This window comes from Nycticebus coucang, chromosome 9 (genome assembly GCF_027406575.1).
Source record: "Nycticebus coucang isolate mNycCou1 chromosome 9, mNycCou1.pri, whole genome shotgun sequence".
In the NCBI taxonomy this organism is placed as follows: domain Eukaryota; kingdom Metazoa; phylum Chordata; class Mammalia; order Primates; family Lorisidae; genus Nycticebus; species Nycticebus coucang.
The window spans coordinates 128,996,277-129,015,722 of NC_069788.1; the positions used below are offsets into that span (position 1 = coordinate 128,996,277).

Genomic DNA, 19,446 nt, shown 5'->3' on the forward strand with positions numbered 1-19,446 from the left:
TCACAATAATCTCTTCTGGTAGGTATCATTGCCCACTTTGCAGGTAAGAACACTGAGCAATGCCCTAAACCCCTGGGCTACCCTGCCTGGAGGAACCACAGCTCATCAATAGCAGAACTAGGTCCAGAATCCAGGCCTCCTCTGTCCAGGGAGAGCCTTTTTTTTTTTTTTTTTGCTGGATTTGGTCTGTTCGTGTTCGGATCTGTCCCTGTCCTCTGTGTTCCCCTCTGTGGGCAGGAGCAAGAAGCCTGGAAACTACCTTACCCAACACCCTTGCTAGCTGCTTTCTGGGTAAGTTCTAGCCATGGGAGACACTGGTGGGAGATGAGAAGGCGGGGCAATCATTTGTGTCTGTCTCTGGGAGTGCTCATTTCAGGCGGCAGTTGAGCAGGTCCCAGAAGTTTGGGTGGCTTGAGAGGTGGCTGGAGTGAGATCTATGCTTCCAGCGGTCCCCAGTCGCTGTGAACAGTGGCAGGTGCTGCGGGCCCGGCAGCTCTGCTCTCTGCTTTACCTGCTTCCTCTCTCCTTCAGCAGCCCTTCTAATGGTCCCTATGTTGAATTTTTCCTTTTTAGACATATTTAGACTCGACTACTTCAAGCCAATCCTTATTCACCAGAATATCCTTCCATCACCCCATTTGGATCCCATTGCTCTCCATTGGGAATATAGGCTGATCCTACAGGGGCAGTTTGATGTCCTCACTCCTTATTGGATTTGTTGTAGATTTCCTGGATTTTGATATTGCTCTGTTTCCATTCTTATCTCCAAAACTTTCTTTTCCCCAAACATGCTTTGTGTGAGCTGTCTGGCCTCCGCCGTGTCTCATGTGCCTTCTACATGGGAAGCACCTTCCAAAATTCAACTCGTCCTTTTCGAAAGGAACTTCATTAATGCCGAAGTAGAAATCCGGGCAATTATCAAGAATAAACACTTTAAAAAAGGAAAAGAAATGCCAGGAAATATCTTATTATTTTTCAAAGAAAAAATAATATGCCCAGTTCATCATTTTATTATTAAGATTAAAAATAATAATAATTCAAAGTATTGACAATGAGAATTCAATTACTATGCTTTATGTGGAGGATGATTAGGAAATTTGTATAAGGAGCCTTAGCACACAGAAATACTCCTAAGAATTGTTCTTAAATAAATAATCATAAGTGTATCCAAGGGTATAGGTATGAAATTGTTTGTTTGTTTGTTTATTGAGACAAAGTCTTGCTCTATTACCCAGCCTGGAGTGCAGCAGTGTAATCATAGCTCACTGCAGCCTTGAGTTCCTAAGCTCAAGGGATCTTCTGCTTCGGCCTCCCAAGTAGCTAGGATGACAGGCACAAGCCATAATGCCTGGATAATTTTTTAAACTTTTTGTAGAGATGAGGTCGTGCTATGTTGCTCAGGCTTGTCTTGAACTCCTGGTCTTAAGTAATTCTGCCTTGGCCTCCCAAAGTGCTAGGGTTACAGGTATGAGCCATTGCACCTGGGTTCAGTTCTATTTTAAATAGCGAAAAATAACAAACAGCTCAAATGACCTACCGTAGGACACTATTTTTAAGTAGTGTATGGGGCATGCATGTAGTGAAGCAACCTAGGAGGCAGGCCACCATTTGGTTAGGGGCACTGGTTATATAACAGGGTTTCACCCCTGACCAGATGGATTGTCTCCTATGACAGCCTCCACACCAATGCCACCAATGTCCCAGCCCGGAAAGGGCAGTAGCGATAGCAGCTCTTGGTACAGAGGACAGTTAGTTGGCAGAGTTGAATTAAGTGAGCACTTAACGCTGTGCTTGACAGGTGGTAGATACTTAAACACCGTTTAATGGTCAAGTAAAAATATGGTGGCTATTAAAAATAAGCGAGAAGTTACCTGTACACACACATATAAAGTGGAAAGAACACATGCAAAAAGGAAGGCATCGTATTCAATTAATAACCAGTTTTTACAAATACAAATATCTCCAGGGATGAATATAGGTGTAGCAGGTTCTTGAATAATATCATTTCATTCAACATCATTTAGTTATAAGGTTGAGGAGAAAGAAAAAAAATGAGTTCCCATCACCGCGTGTGTGTTTGCATTCTCCCCGTGGATGCATGGGTTTTGTTCTGGGTACTCTGGTTTCCTCCCACATCCTACCGATGTGCACATTAGGGAAACTGGCTGTCTACAGGGTCCCAGGCTGTGTGTGGGTGTGTGTGGGTGCACCCAGCCAGGGAATGCTATGCTGTCCACGGCTGGTTCCACCCTGCACCCTGAGGCTCCAGTGACCCAGGACACTGAAATGGAATAAGTGGGCAATTTCCTAATTTCTTAAGTGTCTGAATAACTGACATTTACTTCAAGAATAATATTAGAAGTGCTCTCGTCTTGATTTTGAAGTTTGGTGATGTTTATGTGACCAGAGAAATCCTGTAGGAACTTAAGTTTTGTTTATATCAATTAGCCTGTGGTACTACGTAGAACTGGTTTTGCTTAAAGCTGAAGTTTCCAAGAACCTAACAACAATGTTAAGTGAGGACTTATTGTATATCTCTTTAGACATGGGCATAGAAAATGGTCTGAGAGGAACTGTTTACTAAAATAACTAGTTAGGTAAACTGGGTATGGTAGATAAAATAGCGCCTCCCCAAAGGCCCAATCCTAACTGTGAATATGGTGAGCTGGGAAGGGGTAATTAATGTGGCAGATGGAAGTAAGGTTGGTAATCCGTAGACATTCAGATGGGGAAGGTAGCCTAGCCCATCCAAGTGGCTCCACTGTAATCACAGCTTTCTTTTTCAGTCAAAAAGGGACTTGGGAGAGTCAATAGCAAAGTCAGAGAGATATGAAGACACTGCACTGCTGGCCTTGAAGATGGAGGGAGAAGACCTGAGCCAAAGAATGTGGGCAGCCTCCAGAAACTGGAAAAGCCAAGGAGATGTCATAGATTCTCCCCAGAGCCTCTAGAGAGAATGCAACCCTACTAACATCGTGACCGTAGCCCATTTAGACCCGGTTTAGACTGCAAACCTCCAGAAGGGTAAGACACTAGGTCAGTGTGGTTTTAAGCCCCCAGGAATGTGCAGTGACACAGTGGGTGACGTTAACTTTTTCCTTAATCATATTTCTATATTTAAATGTTTGGAAGGAAGGAAGGAAGGAAGGAAGGAAGGAAGGAAGGAAGGAAGGAAGGAAGGAAGGAAGGAAGGAAGGAAGAAAGGAAGGAAGAAGGAAGGAATCGGGCTGCGCGTTTTGGTGTCTTGGACTCAGTTCACCAGGCTCCGTATAGTTCAGTACTGGACTGGACTGCAGCAAGACTTCCAGCAAAGTGAGTCTTTTTCAATCCTGGCCCTACAAGTACCAAGTACAGAGCCTAACATCTGGCACATAGCCCAGTCTCCCCAACCGGGCCTCAGCCCTGCTGTTTCAGCATGCTGTCCTTCTATCCTCAAGCTTGCTGCCTCTTGGTGGCAGATGGCTCCTATGGCCCCAGCTGCCTGGCCTTGTACAGAGCAGGGAAAGGTGGGAAGGAGCCACATTTGGAAGCCCCTCCTCCCTTCTGTGGGGAAGGAAATCTTCCCAGAGCCCCTCACGCTTCCTTTGATGCTTCAAGGGTCAGAGCTGAACTGCAAGGCCCCCATGGAAGGGAAGTTAGGACAGAGAGGGTCTGGATTTCTAGCAGAGCTGGAGCTGGAGCATTGCCCACGGGATGTCAGCTATGCACACTCTCCCACTGTCATCAACCCCAACATCAGCCCTACACCAGGTGGCTGGCTGAGTCTCTCCTAGGGGCTGCAAAGGAATCAGCAAAGCTTCTAGAGTCAAATAGAAAGGGGCTCTCCTCCCTGTGTACAGTTTAAGTCTTCAGGTTGGCCTTATGCTTTGAAGGTCTACAGGATGATTACACAGTAGACAGAGACAGCCGGTGTGTGTTGCCAGCTTCTAAAGTGCCTGCCTTGTGGTCAGGCTGTAACTCTTAGCTGCAGCGACTCTACCACACGGTTATTTGTGGTAAAATGATGGGAAGATCATGTCCCCAGGCAGTGACAGATTGTTAGAGAAGCAAACAGATGGACGAGTGCCCTGATGGAGTTTTGCCAAACGAGAACCACAAGGCACCTCTGAGGAGGGGCAGGCCAGGCCATGTTCCTAGTGACACCCGAGAAGGCTCCTTCTCAGCTTTCTCTCTGGGCTACTTGCTTTTACTCATCGCCAGCAATTTCTAGGGGCTAAACAGAATTCGGGAGATATTGGCCCCACGTTTGCTGGTGGTTTTAGACTAGCTTGAGCAGTTGACCGCACAGTCTCTACTACTCATCTGCAAATGGAGAGCCTGGGCTGGGGTTATGAAGACTGAGCTGTGCTTACCCCGTGGGGTACATACTCTGTGTATCCTACCGTTCCCTTCCACTGATGGAAAATAAAAAGCATTGCTTCTGAAACCCAAATTACCCCCCTTTTGGCCATCCCTATTCTTCTTTAACCTCTTGGGTATTCAGCCCTTCGCGAAAATTACTGTCATTCAATCAGCAGTTGCTTCCCAGAGGCGGGAAACTGGTTTGGCTCCCAGCCATTGTCCCTGGAAGGTGTGCTGCCTCGTGCCTGCTGTGCGGGCTCTGTGCTGTGCGGTGCCAGGGCGTTGAGAAGGTGTTAAACTTGGGTTATTCTCTTACTGAAGAGGTTAAGACAGAGGCAAGGCAAAAAGAGGAGAGAGGAAGAAGAGAAGGGGCGGGGCAAGCGTTGGAATCTGGAGATGCCGTTGCCTCCCCTCCCGGCACGCTCCTTCCCTAAAGCCTTCCCCACGCCCAGGGCTAAGCGCTCAGGCAGCTTCCTTCTCTCTAGAAGTTCACTTTCTCTACTCAATGCAGTCAGCCCGTACTGGCTTTTATTATATACTAACCTTCTAATCAGCCCTTTGACTAAAGTCATGAAGGAGATTTGGCCCCTGATTTTGAGAAAATGGCCTCAACATTCAGGAAAGGGCGGGTTAGGCGGCACAGCCTGCAGCCAGGTGTGACTTGCTGTGAGAGGCACAGCCCCGTGATGCTGTGCACTCCTGGGAAGCACTTGCTGGCTTTGTGTGTCCATGTTTCTGTGACTTTGTCACAGCTCTGTGGCGTGGTTACTACAACTACCCTATTTTTTTTTTAATTATTAAATCATAGCTATGTACATTAATGCGGTCATGGGGCACGATACACTGGTTTTGTACACAGTTTGACATATTTTCGTCACACTGGTTGACAAAGCCTTCCTGGCATTTTCTTAGTTATTGTGTTAAGACAATTATATTCTACGTTTACTAAGTTTCACATGTACCCTTGTAAGATGCACCACAGGTGTAATCCCACCAATCACCCTCCCTCCGCCCACCCTCCCCCGTCCCTCCCTTCCCTCTCCCCCTTCCCCATATTTTTAGGTTGTAACTGGGATATAGCTTACATATGAAAGCCATAAATCAGTTTCATAGCAGGGCTGAGTACATTGGGTACTTTTTCTTCCATTCTTGAGATACTTTACTAAGAAGAATATGTTCCAGCTCCATCCATGTAAACGTGAAAAAGGTAAAGTCTCCAACTTCTTTAAGGCTGCATAATATTCCATGGTGACTATCCTAATTTTAAAGAAAATTACACTTTAACTGCTGGCCCTAGTGATGGAGAGTGGCATGGCAGCACCTGTGACCCCAGGTCTGGGGCACAGACTGCTGGCCAGGGCAAGGGACTGGGGCTGGATGGGATTGGAGGCACTTGGATTGCATGGGTGTGTGTGTGTGGGGGGGAGTCCGTGGAGCTGGAGAGGTGGGGCAGTGAGCCTCAGGTGTGCAGAGAAGAGAAGCCAGAGCTCCGCCAGAAGTCAGGGTAGTGACTTTACTGTGAAGGCTTCAACTCCAAACTCAGGAGCTGGATTTGATGTCGCTGTGAATGTGGTAAAGGTGAACAGGTGAGGCTGCTCCCTGCTGGCAGCACCTTGGTAATTTAGTTTATTTCTGTCTAAGGTAATGGTTTATGGTGGGATAGAATATCAATTACAGGCTTTATGATGTTTTTAAGTGAAAATTTGCAGAGTAATCAGAAATTAAATTGGGCCTGAAATAAGCAACACCATATTTAGCAAAAATACCTTACTTTATTTCAAATCACTCCCATTTCAGGTGGCACTCCTGTTTAGAAAAGTAGCGAGGAGTTTTTAAACACTCACTTGCATTGTCATAGACATTTTGTGATCTTTAGGTAACCAGATTCTTATTCTCCTTATTTTAATGTGTTATCTTTAAAAAAGTGTATTTAGATGATTTGTCTGAAGATGATGTAGTAAAGATCACATTTAGGGCGGCACCTGCGGCTCAAAGGAGTAGGGTGCCGGCCCCATATAATGGAGGTGGCGGGTTCAAATCCGGCCCCGGCCAAAAACTGCAAAAAAAAAAAAAAAACAAAAAACAAAACAAAACAAAAAAAAAGAAAGAAAGAGAAGATCACATTTAATTAAAAAGAATTTTTTTTGACAATTTAGAAAATTTCAGACAACACAGAATAACCTCCATAGAGGATGCAATTGAGAATTTCTGGAGCTCTTCAGGGAAAGTAATTGCCACTCTCACTTCCACCCCTCCATCCCCCTAGCTAACTTGAGTTAGCTCAATTAGCTCCCTGCGCACCTGTTTCTTTAATGCGTCCTTGTTCCTGTGGCCTCCTGTCCTTTTCTCTTCTAGATCGGTGTCTCTCCTAAAGCTCTCTGCCATACGTAGTACTTCTCTGCTTCTCTCACTCACTTGCCAAACTTCTTAACACTGCGGTCTGTATTGTGGCTTTAATGTATGTATTTCCCTTCGCTCTGAATCCTAAAGTGCCTTCTCCTCATCTTCAAATGACCCTTTTCTCCCAGTTCCCCTTTCTGAAGAATTTGCTCTTCATCCTTGCTCAGCCTCTCAACTCTTGTTTAGAAACTCAGTCCTGATGGGTGCCCCAGACAACAGGCCCCTCGGCCCTTCTTTCTGGTTGTCCCTGCCTCCTGCTTGCTGGGTGGGGGCATCTCCTGGGTTTTTCTTCATGCTAAGCTCTTCCCTTGAATATAGTTGAATCAATACAAATAACTTTCCAGTTGTTTCTCCTGCACAACTTCTCCAAGTTTGAATCTTGCAGACTAGATGAGACACTCTCCGTGGCTATGCTGCTGGCATGTTGCATTTCCACCTGTTCAAAAACAAAGTCTGTGTCGTTTCTCTGCCTACTGAAATCACAATGATACGGTCAGCCCATCTCAACAGCTGACGCAGCTCGATAATCTCTGAGCTTCCAAAGCACTTGCTTCTATCTTTTCATAGATGACAGTTATTATGGGCTGAGCGGCCTTACATTTTTCTGGGTAATAGTCTTAGTAGTTTTGTAAACTTTATGCCTCGATTTTCTCATCTGTAACACCGGACCTTCATGGTAAGATGATCATGAGAATTAAATCAATAAATATAGTTAAAGTGTTTAGAACAATGCCTGAAAAAAATAAGCCACTCCATAGACTGAGTTAATATTACCTGTATACTGTGAACTCCTTGAAAGTAGGGACATCGTTTTATTCCTCTTTAAATCCCCTAGAGCAACTAGCACAGTAATTTGCACATAGCAGATGCTTAAGATATTACTGAAAAGGATAATAGAAAAGATTCATATATTCAGAATTTTTAAAAATATAGGGGTCAGAATCTTCCTGAGTTCATTTTTTATTAGAAAGAAAAAAATACTTGAGAAAAAAGCAATGTCCATAGGGTCTGTGATAGCACTCGTGTCTCTAGGCCAGTGTGGCAGAAACAGACATGAGTAGCCGTCTTCCTGATCATCATCGTTCATTCCCATTAATTGTAAGACCCCGAAGGACAGTTTGAATCATCAGATGAAGAAGTACATACAGTTTGGTTCCAAGTAAATTTTATTACACCAGAATTATTGCTTAATGACTATTTTTAAAAGGGTAACTGTTAATTAACTGTGATTTTAGTTAATGAGAACTCTTGATTCTCAGCTCGGCTGGATAAATGAGCTTCTGCAGTTAAAGAGTGGATTGCCACCACCATAGCTCCAACTGTTCTGGTCTCTTTTTCTGTTGCAGGATGGATATGTTTTCTGGCTGTGGGTAAATGTGTACATAAAATTAAGCTATTGTATAAAGCTCTTTACGATTGGTGCCCTTTCTTTTCTGCCTCTATTCATGGCAGGATTGTTAGGTAATGCCTGAATTTAAGCACGTCCATCTTTAACCACAAAGGTCAAAGCAGCAAAATTGTGTTCAGAAAAATACTCAATCCCCTGCAGTTAAGCTCTTGGACTCCCTTAAAAAGTATAAATATCCATTTATGAATAATATACTTTAGTGGGTTTCTATTACCAGCCGCCAAATAGTCTTACTGAAAAAGCTTTTTGTTCCTGACCTAGTGAGATCATGGGGAGAGGGGCAGAGACACACGGGAGAGGCACCATGGCCCGAGTGGAAAGAATCCCAGCGTCTGCCTCAGCCAGGCAGGGAACCAAGTCCTTGCTTTATCATTTACTAGCTATGTACACTTCACCAGTTATTTAAACATGTTGGGATTCCGTTTTCTTTTTTTGAAAACAAAAATAATACTAATCATGTAGGACTTTGAAATTTTTAGGATTAGAAATAATGTTTGAAAGAGACAATCACAGTTCAATGATGCTACATTATTATTCCTAAGACATTTTATTTTAATAGCCTCAAAATAACCATACTGACTAATAAATCAAGTGGCTAAATTATATAATTACACAATTAGCTAGATACCCAATTAAGGAATAAAAAGACAAAATAAAAAAACAAGTTTCCATAAAAAGGAAACAAAGTAAATATATTTTATCCAGTAAGAAACTCCATCAAGACCAGAAGGAAATATTCTTCATTTTAGACTATTCTTCCCAGTGGAAGTTAAAGATGCGACCTTAAATTGGGGGCTGGGTGGGTTCATGCAGATAATCTAACAGAATATAATCGAGTCCCTGAAGAAAGCTCCATTTATTCCCTTGGGAATATATTTCATGGTAGCAAGCATTTGGATGTTCTTTCCTGCTGGCATTCTGCCCTGGGGGCAGGACCCATGAAGACCTGTGGATCTGGCGGCAGCTGACTAAAGAAATATCAAGTTCCAAATGACAAGAAAGAAACAAGACACACAGAATAGAATTGTCAAAGGTGGGAATCAGGGAATGACCACCTTCTGTGGGGTTCTGATGGTTGCCTGAGTGTCAGCTCCACTCAGCTTTTATTGAAGGCTGTTTGCTCATTAGCCCAGAGGGCCAGCTGAGGAAGAGAACAAAGACACCAGCAGTTTTCTCTGAGTGATCATATCAGCTCCTATTGTTTCTACAGTCATTAACTGAAAGGGTCTGAACAGCCTTGAGAAATCCAGGACCTGAGTCTTGTGTGGGGGCAGCTTCCTGTCTGAGGTCACACACACAGATTCATAGGGAGGTGTTAAACTCTGCTAATTCACCGCAGAGCAAAACGCCACTGGCGTCAATCTTCTCTGAAGAATCAGTAGGAAAGAGGAATTTTCCTCTCATCACTACCGCAGAGGGTCTTCCTCTGCCATAAGGGATGAGGGATACAAGCTCTCCTACCCGTATTTCAGAGCTCAAGCTGTTCCCTCGATCTCTGCTCCAGCCAAATACAAATCTCCACAATGAGTATTTGCTTTGACTGTTAACTGGTCAGGAACTGGCCTAGTTAATGTTTCTTTCCAGGCCTTGCACATGGCTTCCTCTGTGGCCATTGTTCCGCAGAGTGTCTACAGACCCAACAGAGGTGTTAGTAAGCTATATCCCCAATAGGTCAGAGCTCTAGGAAAAGCAGGAAACTTGCTCAGATAAGAAATTTAGCAGTGGCTGGTTTAAAGGTAAACTAGCTGACTTTCCTTTGTTCCAACTCACTCAGCTGTTTTATTTTTCCCTTTGTCTGAGGGTGTTTTCCCTTTTATTTTTCCCTTTGTCTGAGGGTGTTTTCCCTGAGGGTGTTTTCTCTTTGGTCCCCATTTTGCTGCACTTTCCTTTTGAGGGGAAGCAAAGAAAAAAAAATGAACTATATTCTATTGAGCAAAAAGGAGGACAGTGTTGGTTCGTCACTGAGAGATTATGGTATGATCAATTCTCTGCTAATTTCAGAGCATGCTGAGCATGTTTATTGAACACAATGAGTACTAGAGAGGTTCTTGGTGTTTTGGTGAATACCACATAAAAAGTCAACAATACCACTTAATAGTTACCTCAGACGAGATGAATTGTCTTTGTTGGGTTATTTGTCCTTAAGAAAGTTTACATGCTGAGGTGTTATATTTGTGCCAAGCCCTTAATATGTGAGTATTAAAAAGAAAATACAGATGAATTAGTAGCTTCTGACAAGTGTATGCTGTGGAGGTGGGAAGAAAACACCTCACCAAACTCAGTGGTACCATTTAATTTTTCAATTTGCAAAGTAACCTTTTGAATATAGAGCTCACCATCTGTGAAGGTTGAAAGAATAGTGAAAAGGTTTTTTATTCCCTGGCTGCTTCCTCCCCCAGCTGGAGGAACCAGCCCCCACCAGGGGCTTTCTCTGCACAGCCCAGCCTAGCCAGCATCCTCCTCCTCCTGAGCCTTCAGGCCCAGCTCTGACTGGACCAGGTGCTGCATCATTTCTAATTGGTCTTCCTAAGCACATCCCACATTCTCCCTTTTTTAAAAATAAAACTCTCTCCAATTGCCCTTTTGAGTATGTTGAGTACATCCAACTGTTAACTGCTGGACTCTGCTGGACAGATTGTATCCATCAATATTATTAATGGAAAGAAAATGCAATCTTGTTGCTTTTTAAGGACAGTGTGTAACTCAAATTATACCTTTAAAAGCAATCTAATAGAAGTCCTCATAGATGGCATTTTTCTTTTTTTGAGACAGAGTCTCACTATGTAGCCCTCAGTAGAGTGCCATGGCACCACAGCTCACAGCAACCTCAAAATCTTGGGCTTAAGCAATTTTCTTGCCTCAGCCTCCCAAGTAGCTGGGACTACAGGCGCCTGCCACAATGCCTGGCCATTTTTTTGTTGTAGTTGTCATTGTTTTTAGCAGGCCTGGGCTGGTTTTGAACCTGCCAGCCCCAGTGTATGTGGTCAGTGCCCTAACCACTGAGGTATGGACACCGAGTCATAGATGGCATATTTTAATGAATAAAGAGAACTTGTCATCACTTGGCTATGATGAATAAAGCCCATTGCCTTTGGATTCAAGTATTTTTTTTTTTTAAAGACAGAGTCTCACTTTGTTGCCCTGGGTAGAGTACCGTGGCATCACAGCTCACAACAACCTCCAGCTCTTGGGCTTAAGCAATTCTCTTGCCTCAGCCTCCGAGTAGCTGGGACTACAGGCACCCCCCCCACAACGCCCGGCTATTTTTTTTTTTTTTGTGGCAGTTTGGCCGGGGCCAGGTTTGAACCCACCATCCTCAGTACATGGGGCCGGCACCCTATTCACTGAGCCACAGGCACTGCCGTCCATTGTCTTTGGAATAAAAAAAAGACCTGGGTTGAAATCCACACCCCATATCCATGGAACAGAGAGTCCGTTCTCAGGAGCAAGACAAATGGCAGAAAATCATGTATCTTCTCTGTTCCCTTCCTTTTCTCTGGTGGGTGGGGTGGGGTGGAGTGGGAGAAGCGAGTGAAACCGAGAGCCAGGGCCCTTTCTCCCTGTCAGCCTGGCCTGGCCCTCACTCACCCCTGCTCTGATTCCTTGCCTTGTAAACTCTGTCCAGTACAGGGGTAAGGTGTGCATGCCTACTTGGAGCTGGGTGGAGGGAAATCACCAGAAGCCTCACTCCGGCCATGGGTAAGCAACTTTATCAGCAGAAGAAATGCTCGTGTGATCCTTATTCAACTGGTTCCCTGGTCTATTCCTCAATTCAGGTTGGAGACAAGATGTGATTGAATAACACTCTCGCACAAACCTTGGTGTTTAAGACTGATCTCAGGGAAGAGTTGAACGAGGAGTCCAATTATTTATATGTAAATGGTATAATATCTCCTTCTACAGGTCTCATTTGAAGAAGATAAAGTGAAGTCGTGTATGTGAACATTTAGAATAGTGCTTTTTACAAAATATGGCTAGAGAGCAATGAGACACCTGTCCACGTCTGAGAAGTCTTAGGCTCCTAAAGTCTTTCAGGTAACATGCTACATGAAAACGTAACATTACTAAGAAAGATGAAAGTGGGACTCAAGATACTTCCATAGCACAAATGCCAGTATGTTCGTCATTCTCTCAAATTTTGGTTATAAACAAGAGGACTGGTCCCACAGAAACATGAGGAGCAAGCAGCAGGCTCTAATTCAAGTGCTGGAAGCAAACTTCACAATATAAGAAAACAGAGAACTTAATTCTTAAAATGTTCCCCCACATTTAAAGATACTGATACTTCAGAAATATCCATTGTGGTTATTTGAGGAATGTGATGTAACATTACTTTGAGTAAGAAAGATTCCACAGAGAAATGTATATGAAATATATTTATGTTATCATTTTCAATTTAGAGGCAGAATTCAAAACTGTAGAGATAGTATGAGTTCGATAATTTTTAAATGCCTAGAAAATAAGACTACAAAGACCAAACAGTGGTATTCTGAATCATCTACATTTTCAGGAATATGTACATATTAATTTGGTTATTGGAAAAAAATAAGCTTAATTTATTATTAACATTGGCCGAAGAAATTAGAACAATACTTAATTATAGAAACCAAATTACCAACGTTATAAGAATGAGCGTTGCTTTTGACACCTACCAACCAGTTTACCCATCAGCAGAAATGAGGAAAGGTGAATGAGTGCAGGTGGGGCCTGGATACACAGATCAGAAAAATCTAAATTTTGATTTGAACAGGAAGTGAGAGAATAGTATTTACTGGGATGCTTTATCCACTCATTATTATAGCTTTGGTTTTGATGGGTATTAGGTTTGGGGCAATATTCAAGAAAATAAATGAGGGGAAAAAAATCACACACGCACGTGCGCGCGCACACACACACACACACACACACACGGTGATCTTTCTAAATCACTGGCAACAAAAGAAAGATAATTACATTTAACATTTTGTTGTTTGTCTTATATTGAACTGTGTTGACTCCTTAATTACTATTAATTAATATTACCCTTGTGCAATTTGCAGTATTTTGTGACTTTCCTTTTTCACTCAGGGCTATATTGTGACATTTTCTGTGTCAAGATATTATTCCACAAGAGGATTTCATTAGATGGTCTGTAATGTCATCAATTGCTTGATATGGCATTTTAGAATAGTTTTTAAAATTTGTTCTTGTAAAAAATATTGTATATGCCTTTGGCTATATCTCTGACAATTTGTGAAGATCATAGACCAGAATCCTTCCTTATTATTGCTAGCTAATTGGAAGCAAGGGCCTTACCTGCCTCTCTGGAGGGTGGACGCTCACAGAGTTCCCAAGACAATGAAAGCCAAGCCTGGCCCAGGCCCTCCATGCCCTTGTCAAGTCTGCTGTCATGGTGCAGCCTCCTTTCAAGGGTCAAAACGTATTTCATCTCCCAACCTAAATTTCCTTCACAGCATCTTGGAAGTACTGAAGAACACTTATCTCAAACTGGGAATACTTGTCATAGAAAGAGAAATACAGCGCTTCCTCCTTGAGTCAATTTAATGCAGAATATGTGAAAGAATTTCTAAATTAAGGTAAATGCAAATGTATTATGCAATAGCAGACAAATTCACATCCACTTCTAAGATGAAATACGTGATAAAAGAACTTCTTAGCTTGTTAATGGTGGGCTTCTGAACTGCCCCACTTTAGGTGACGCACACACCCACTCCACTCCCCCTGAGACTTCACTGATAAGTGGGCTAACGTGTTACCTGTGCTCATGAACCAAAGCAGTGGGAGAAAACTTTATAGGAACATGTGTTCGGGAAGTGTAGGACTTGGGGCTGACTCCGTGAGGAAGGATTTACTGAAAGGATGAGGCACCACTCCAGAAAGGCACTGGCGAATTTGCGCACCCCATTTTGTATGCCCATCTTTTTTTTTTTCTTTGTTTTTTTATTATTAAATCATAGCTGTGTACATTAATGCCATCATGGGGGACCAGACACTGGTTTTATAGACCATTTGACATATTTTCATCACACTGGTTAACATAGCCTTCCTGGCATTTTCTTAGCTATTGTGTTAAGACATTTACATTCTACATTTACTAAGTTTCCCATCTTTATCCATGCCGACAGTGTTTCTTCTTCATCTTCCCCCTATATACACCCCATTTTGGGGGGGTGAGGGGAGCTGGTCTTGTATGTATGAGGCAAAGGAACAAAGGTTTAAAGTTGATGAGGAAGAGAATTACCTAACCATTACTTCAATTTTGACCAAGTACATTTTACTGCCAAACATATGCAACTCCTCCACTGAACTTGGAAAGTACTTGAAAACTGGGAAATGTTAAAATCATATTTTGTTCAAAAACAGTTAAATTTGATTTTAATTTTAAAAAAACCACAAGCAGGCTTAACGATCTTGATCGTAACATGTCAAATTCTTCATGAAAAAAAGCATTTTCTGTGAAAACAGAATTCAGTCTGATAGTTTTATAACAAACAGCTAATTATGTAAAATGTTTGAACATTTTTTAAAAAAAGGTTAATGTCTCATCTGTTATATTTGGCTACTCCATTTCAGTTAGAGATGACTAGAAATGAACGAAGAAGTAAAAAAACCATCCTTAATATGGACTCTTTGATGTTTAAGAGTATTATTTTGACATAGTCTGTCACTAGTTACTTAAAGATGATTTCCTTTGTTTTATGAAACATAAACTTATAAACTGTACTTTCAAAAAGGCAAAAGCCAGGGCAATTATATGTTTCTAGAAGGCAGGCAAAGACAAAGTATTATTTCTCAAGGGTCATATTTATCAAAGAAAATGTGGCCAGGAAGACTGATTTTGTAATATAGAATTTAATGTTGAAGATATTGAATTAAAATTAAAAAATTAAAATCAAAACTTAACATTTTTAATTTATGAAAAATTAAAATCAAAACTTAAAATTTTTAATTTATGAAAAATTAAAATCACAAAATAAACCATAAAAGCATAAAATCATACCATAAAAATCACATCAAGGAGCTTGTGCGGGCCAGAGAAGCAGGCCAGAATCTAGAGGCAGATGGTTCTTTTGGCTGGATTAGCAGAGGGTGTTTATTCCCCCTCAAACCACGACCATAGTGTTGACACCAAATGCCAGTGGCGGCTCCTCTTTCACCCCATCTGTCTCTCCACACCCAGAAGAGACAGCTGAACACCAGAGGCTCAGGCTCTGTTCAAGGACAACGTGTCACCGCTGGAGCCTGTGGCAGTGAGGTGGGGGCCCTGCAGTAGGCCAGCCTCCAGGGCCACATGGGGAGGGAAAGCCTTTCCACCATTCCCATGCACTGGTTCCTTCCAGGAGAAATGTCTGGGGGCTACCTGGGCTGGAAAGTCTTTACAGGAGTGCCAGAGCCAGTCTGAGCCCTAAGGAAGTGTCATTGGTTTGAATTTTGTCTCCCCAAATAGGTAAGTTGGGGCCCCAAACCCTCATTCCTCAGAATGTGACCTTTATTGGAAAGAGGGTCTCTCCAGAGGTCATCAAGTTAAAGCAAGGTCATGAAGGTGAGCCCTAATGCTATGACTGGTGTCCTTACTCTGAAGGGGCATGGGGACACGGAGGGAAGACAGTGTGGGGATGCATGGGGAGGAGAGAGCCGCGGGCCTGGTGTGTGGGGGGGTACTTCTGTAAGTCCAGAAGCACCAGAAGCTGGAAAAGGAAGGGGGGCTTCTCTCACGAGCCACCAGAGGGAGGAAATTTGGACTTGCAGACTCCAGAACTATGAGAGAATAAATTTCTGCCACCCTAGGAAAGTGATCTGGGTAGGGAAAGAGCAAAGATTATAAATTACCCTGTGACCTTTATTCTGGAATGGTATCTAAATCACAGCACAGCTTTCTCATCAACAGCCCTCCTGCTTGCCTAACCCACCCACCCACAGAGCCTAAGAACTTGCTGCTGTCCACAGCTTTGAGAACCACCTGACTCCCACGGGCTCTGCCTCTGGCCCTCTTCTCATCTGTTCACTGGCTCCTCACTTTGTTTCCACCCACTTGGCTTATGCTTCGGTAGAAGCAGGATATTATGTGCCCCTAGTTCCTTTTGTTAAAAATCTACATCCAGGGCGGTGCCTGTGGCTCAGTGAGTAGGGCGCCGACCCCACATACCAAGGGTGGTGGGTTCAAACCCAGCCCTGGCCGAACTGCAACAGAAAAAAAACAGCCGGGCGTTGTGGCGGGCACCTGTAGTTCCAGCTACTCGGGAGGCTGAGGCAAGAGAATTGCCTAAGCCCAAGATCTGGAGGTTGCTATGAACTGTGATGCCACGGCACTCTACCGAGGGGAACAAAGTGAGACTCTATCTCTAAAAAGTGAAAATAAAAAAATAATCTACATCCAGACCAATCATTTTATAAGCCAGGAGTTAGTTACTAAGGAAGCTTTTCCACTAGCCCCCAAATTCACCTTCCCGGAGAATCTTTCTTTCTTGTTCAAGCCGTGTATGACAGCTCTCATTTCATACCACCTGTCATTTAGTCAGCATTCCCACGGAGCTGCCTGTACTCCCCCAACATCCCAAGTCCCCTTCCAACTTTCACACAACTGTGCACAGGATAACTTCCCCGCCAAAAAATCCCTCATGACCCCAAGTGTAGAACTGGTCAAAAGCAGCTTTTTGTAAGTAATTATTCCTTTTTCTTCTGCTGCTCCTCATTCACTGCTCCCTTTCATTCCAGCAGTGAAATGTGCAATTGAACTTTCATAAAAATCAGTGAGCACCCAAAGCTTCAGATGCTGGTGCGATGCGGAGGGAAGGGATCACTTTTACACTGCTGGTGGGACTGCAAACTAGTACAGCCTCTTTGAAAAGAAGTATGGAGAATCCTCAAAATAGACCTTCCATTTGATCCTGCAGTCCCATTACTGGGTATTTATTCAGAACAAAAAAAATCTTTTTATCATAAGGACATATGCACTGATTGTTTATCACAGCTCAAGTCACGATTGCCAAGATGTGGACACAACCTAACTGCCCATCAACTCAGGAATGGATTAACAAGCTGTGGTATATGTATACCATGGGATACTATTCAGCCATAAAAAGATGGAGACTTTACATCTTTTGTATCAACCTGGATTGAGTTGGAACACATTCTTCTTAGTAAAGTATCACATGAATGGAAAAACAAGTATCCAATGCACTCAATTCTAATATGAAGCCAGCAGATGATCTAAGGGACACCCTCATAAGAGAAAAACTCAACTCAAGTTGGGGGGTTGGGGGGAGAAGAGGAGGAGATGGGTGTGTTCCCACTTAATGGGCACAATGTAAGGGTATAGGGCACACCTTTTGGATGTGGGACACAACTACAAGAGGGACTCAACATATGCAAACATTGTAACCTAGTTATTGGTACCTTCATATTAATCTGAAAACAAACAGATTAGGTCAGAAGACTTAGCATGGGGAGGGCAGGAGCTGCCATTTCTCTATTTAGAGCCCTGTTCTTAGGGCTTGGCACACAGTCGGCGGTCAATAAATAATGAGCGAAAGCTATGACAATTGTCTTATGCCAGTGTTGTGTTGCATATTGCTATAAAAAGTGTATGTAAGGATTTATGTCACTTTCGAGTTTTTAAAAAAGCTACTTAAAATGACTGCATCCACCCAGAGTATAATATGAAGAGTGCTTTCCAGTTATTACTCCTCAATTTTCTATTAATCACCCCAAGAAGCCATAAGCCATGTTGTAGTTTGACCCTGTAGTTGTGTAGAGAGGAACAAGGTGGGCCCTTGGTCGCAGCTTGCCTAGAATGTCAAGCGTCTTTGTCTCATAGTGCTCTCCTATGTCCCAGTAAGACCAGGCATGAGAAGAGAGGAGAAGCTTTCTACATTTAGTGACGTTTATTTATGCATTCAGTATCAAGTACATAAGTGCAAATATCCAGAGTCCGTAATTGAGTCCATTAGGAACTACAGAGAAAGTAATACAAATTGTAATAAAAGTTAACATGCTGGTACTTTTTAGTTACCACACATGTAAATCAGCCCACCATTCCCATACAACAAAAGTACTGCATGTCTATTTGGGGTTTATTTGTTTATTTAATTATTTTAAGTTATACAAAACCGATTACCCTAAGTACGGTCGACTGTTTTTATTTTTACGTTGTGTGTGTCGGAAAAATGCTAAAACGTCAGTCTACAATTCTACATATTGTTATTAAAGATTAATCCAACCAGCAACCCAAGGACATATAAGCAATTTCCACTATTGCATCGGTGCACTCGGCAGGAAAGGCCTAGCCACGGGGAGCGTTAGAAGCTACAGAAGCATCGCAGAGGGGAGGACACTGGGGAAGGAAAGGGAACGTGGGCTCTCATCATCATGCACTTTTTGTAGTGACACAAAATTAAAAACCACATTTAATACACTTTTCTCTATACTTTAGTGCTTGACACAAGTAACTCAAATATCCTAAGAGTACAGGAACAGCCTAAAAACAGCTGTTTGAAAGTTTGTCTCTAAGATTATGATGGGGGCGGGGGGGACAATCAGTTTGCAGTAACAAGTAAGAAGAGCTGTTACCACTCAAGACATTCCTGTTTGTTTCCAGCCCCTGGTGGGACATCCGTCTACTCAGCGTGCCTTTTAGCTCCTGGGATTTTAGCCTGAATCCTAAAAAGACAATATCAAAAGGTAGTAATTCACAAGTGTTATTAATGCAACAATTTCATGTATTCACTACGTGTTGTTTTAATTAGCTAAGTGATCACACAGCTTAATATTCTAGGAGATATTATAGGTTTTACGTATGTGTCTCTATAAACATTCTTCTATATAATGTAATAACAGGGACGTGAAAATTGGATAACTAAAAAAAATAAAACAAAAAAAAAGAAAACTAGAAGAAAGCCACATTCTTTAAATTGCTATTTTTTAGGTAGCTGAACATGTTGACATTTTAGGACTGCAGAAGCTCTGATGTAGTTAGGGTGATTGTTTACCACCCAATCTGGGACTTTCCATTCTTGGCGTCACTACCAACTATGCCAGGGACATCAACATAACCAGAGACGGTGCCAGCAAAGGAGCCTGTGTTCGCCCCAGACACAGCCACACTACCCGAAACTGGAGTTCAGAATCTTGGTTTCTCGCCCCAGCTGTGCTGCTAATCAGCTGTGGGACAGAAGCCCAGATAATGAACTTTTCTGGTCCTACAGACTCACCCTTAAAATGTGGATGTAGACTAAGTATTTCCGAGGCCCCTAAAATTCTGTGATTCCCACAGCATGGCAGAATAATTTTAAGATAAG

General features: G+C 42.7%; 1 protein-coding gene across 2 annotated transcripts in view; it reads right to left on the reverse strand.

Annotated features, from left to right (window-relative positions):
- Positions 1–18,018: 18,018 nt before the first annotated feature.
- The window catches only part of RTN1 (reticulon 1), a 285,610-nt gene continuing 284,182 nt past the window's right edge, over positions 18,019–19,446 (reverse strand). For both annotated transcript variants that reach the window (XM_053601606.1, XM_053601607.1), the window contains one exon: positions 18,019–18,808. In XM_053601606.1, the coding sequence (XP_053457581.1) occupies positions 18,766–18,808 (43 nt within the window). In that variant the 3' untranslated portion in view covers positions 18,019–18,765. The remainder of the gene's footprint in view (positions 18,809–19,446) is intronic.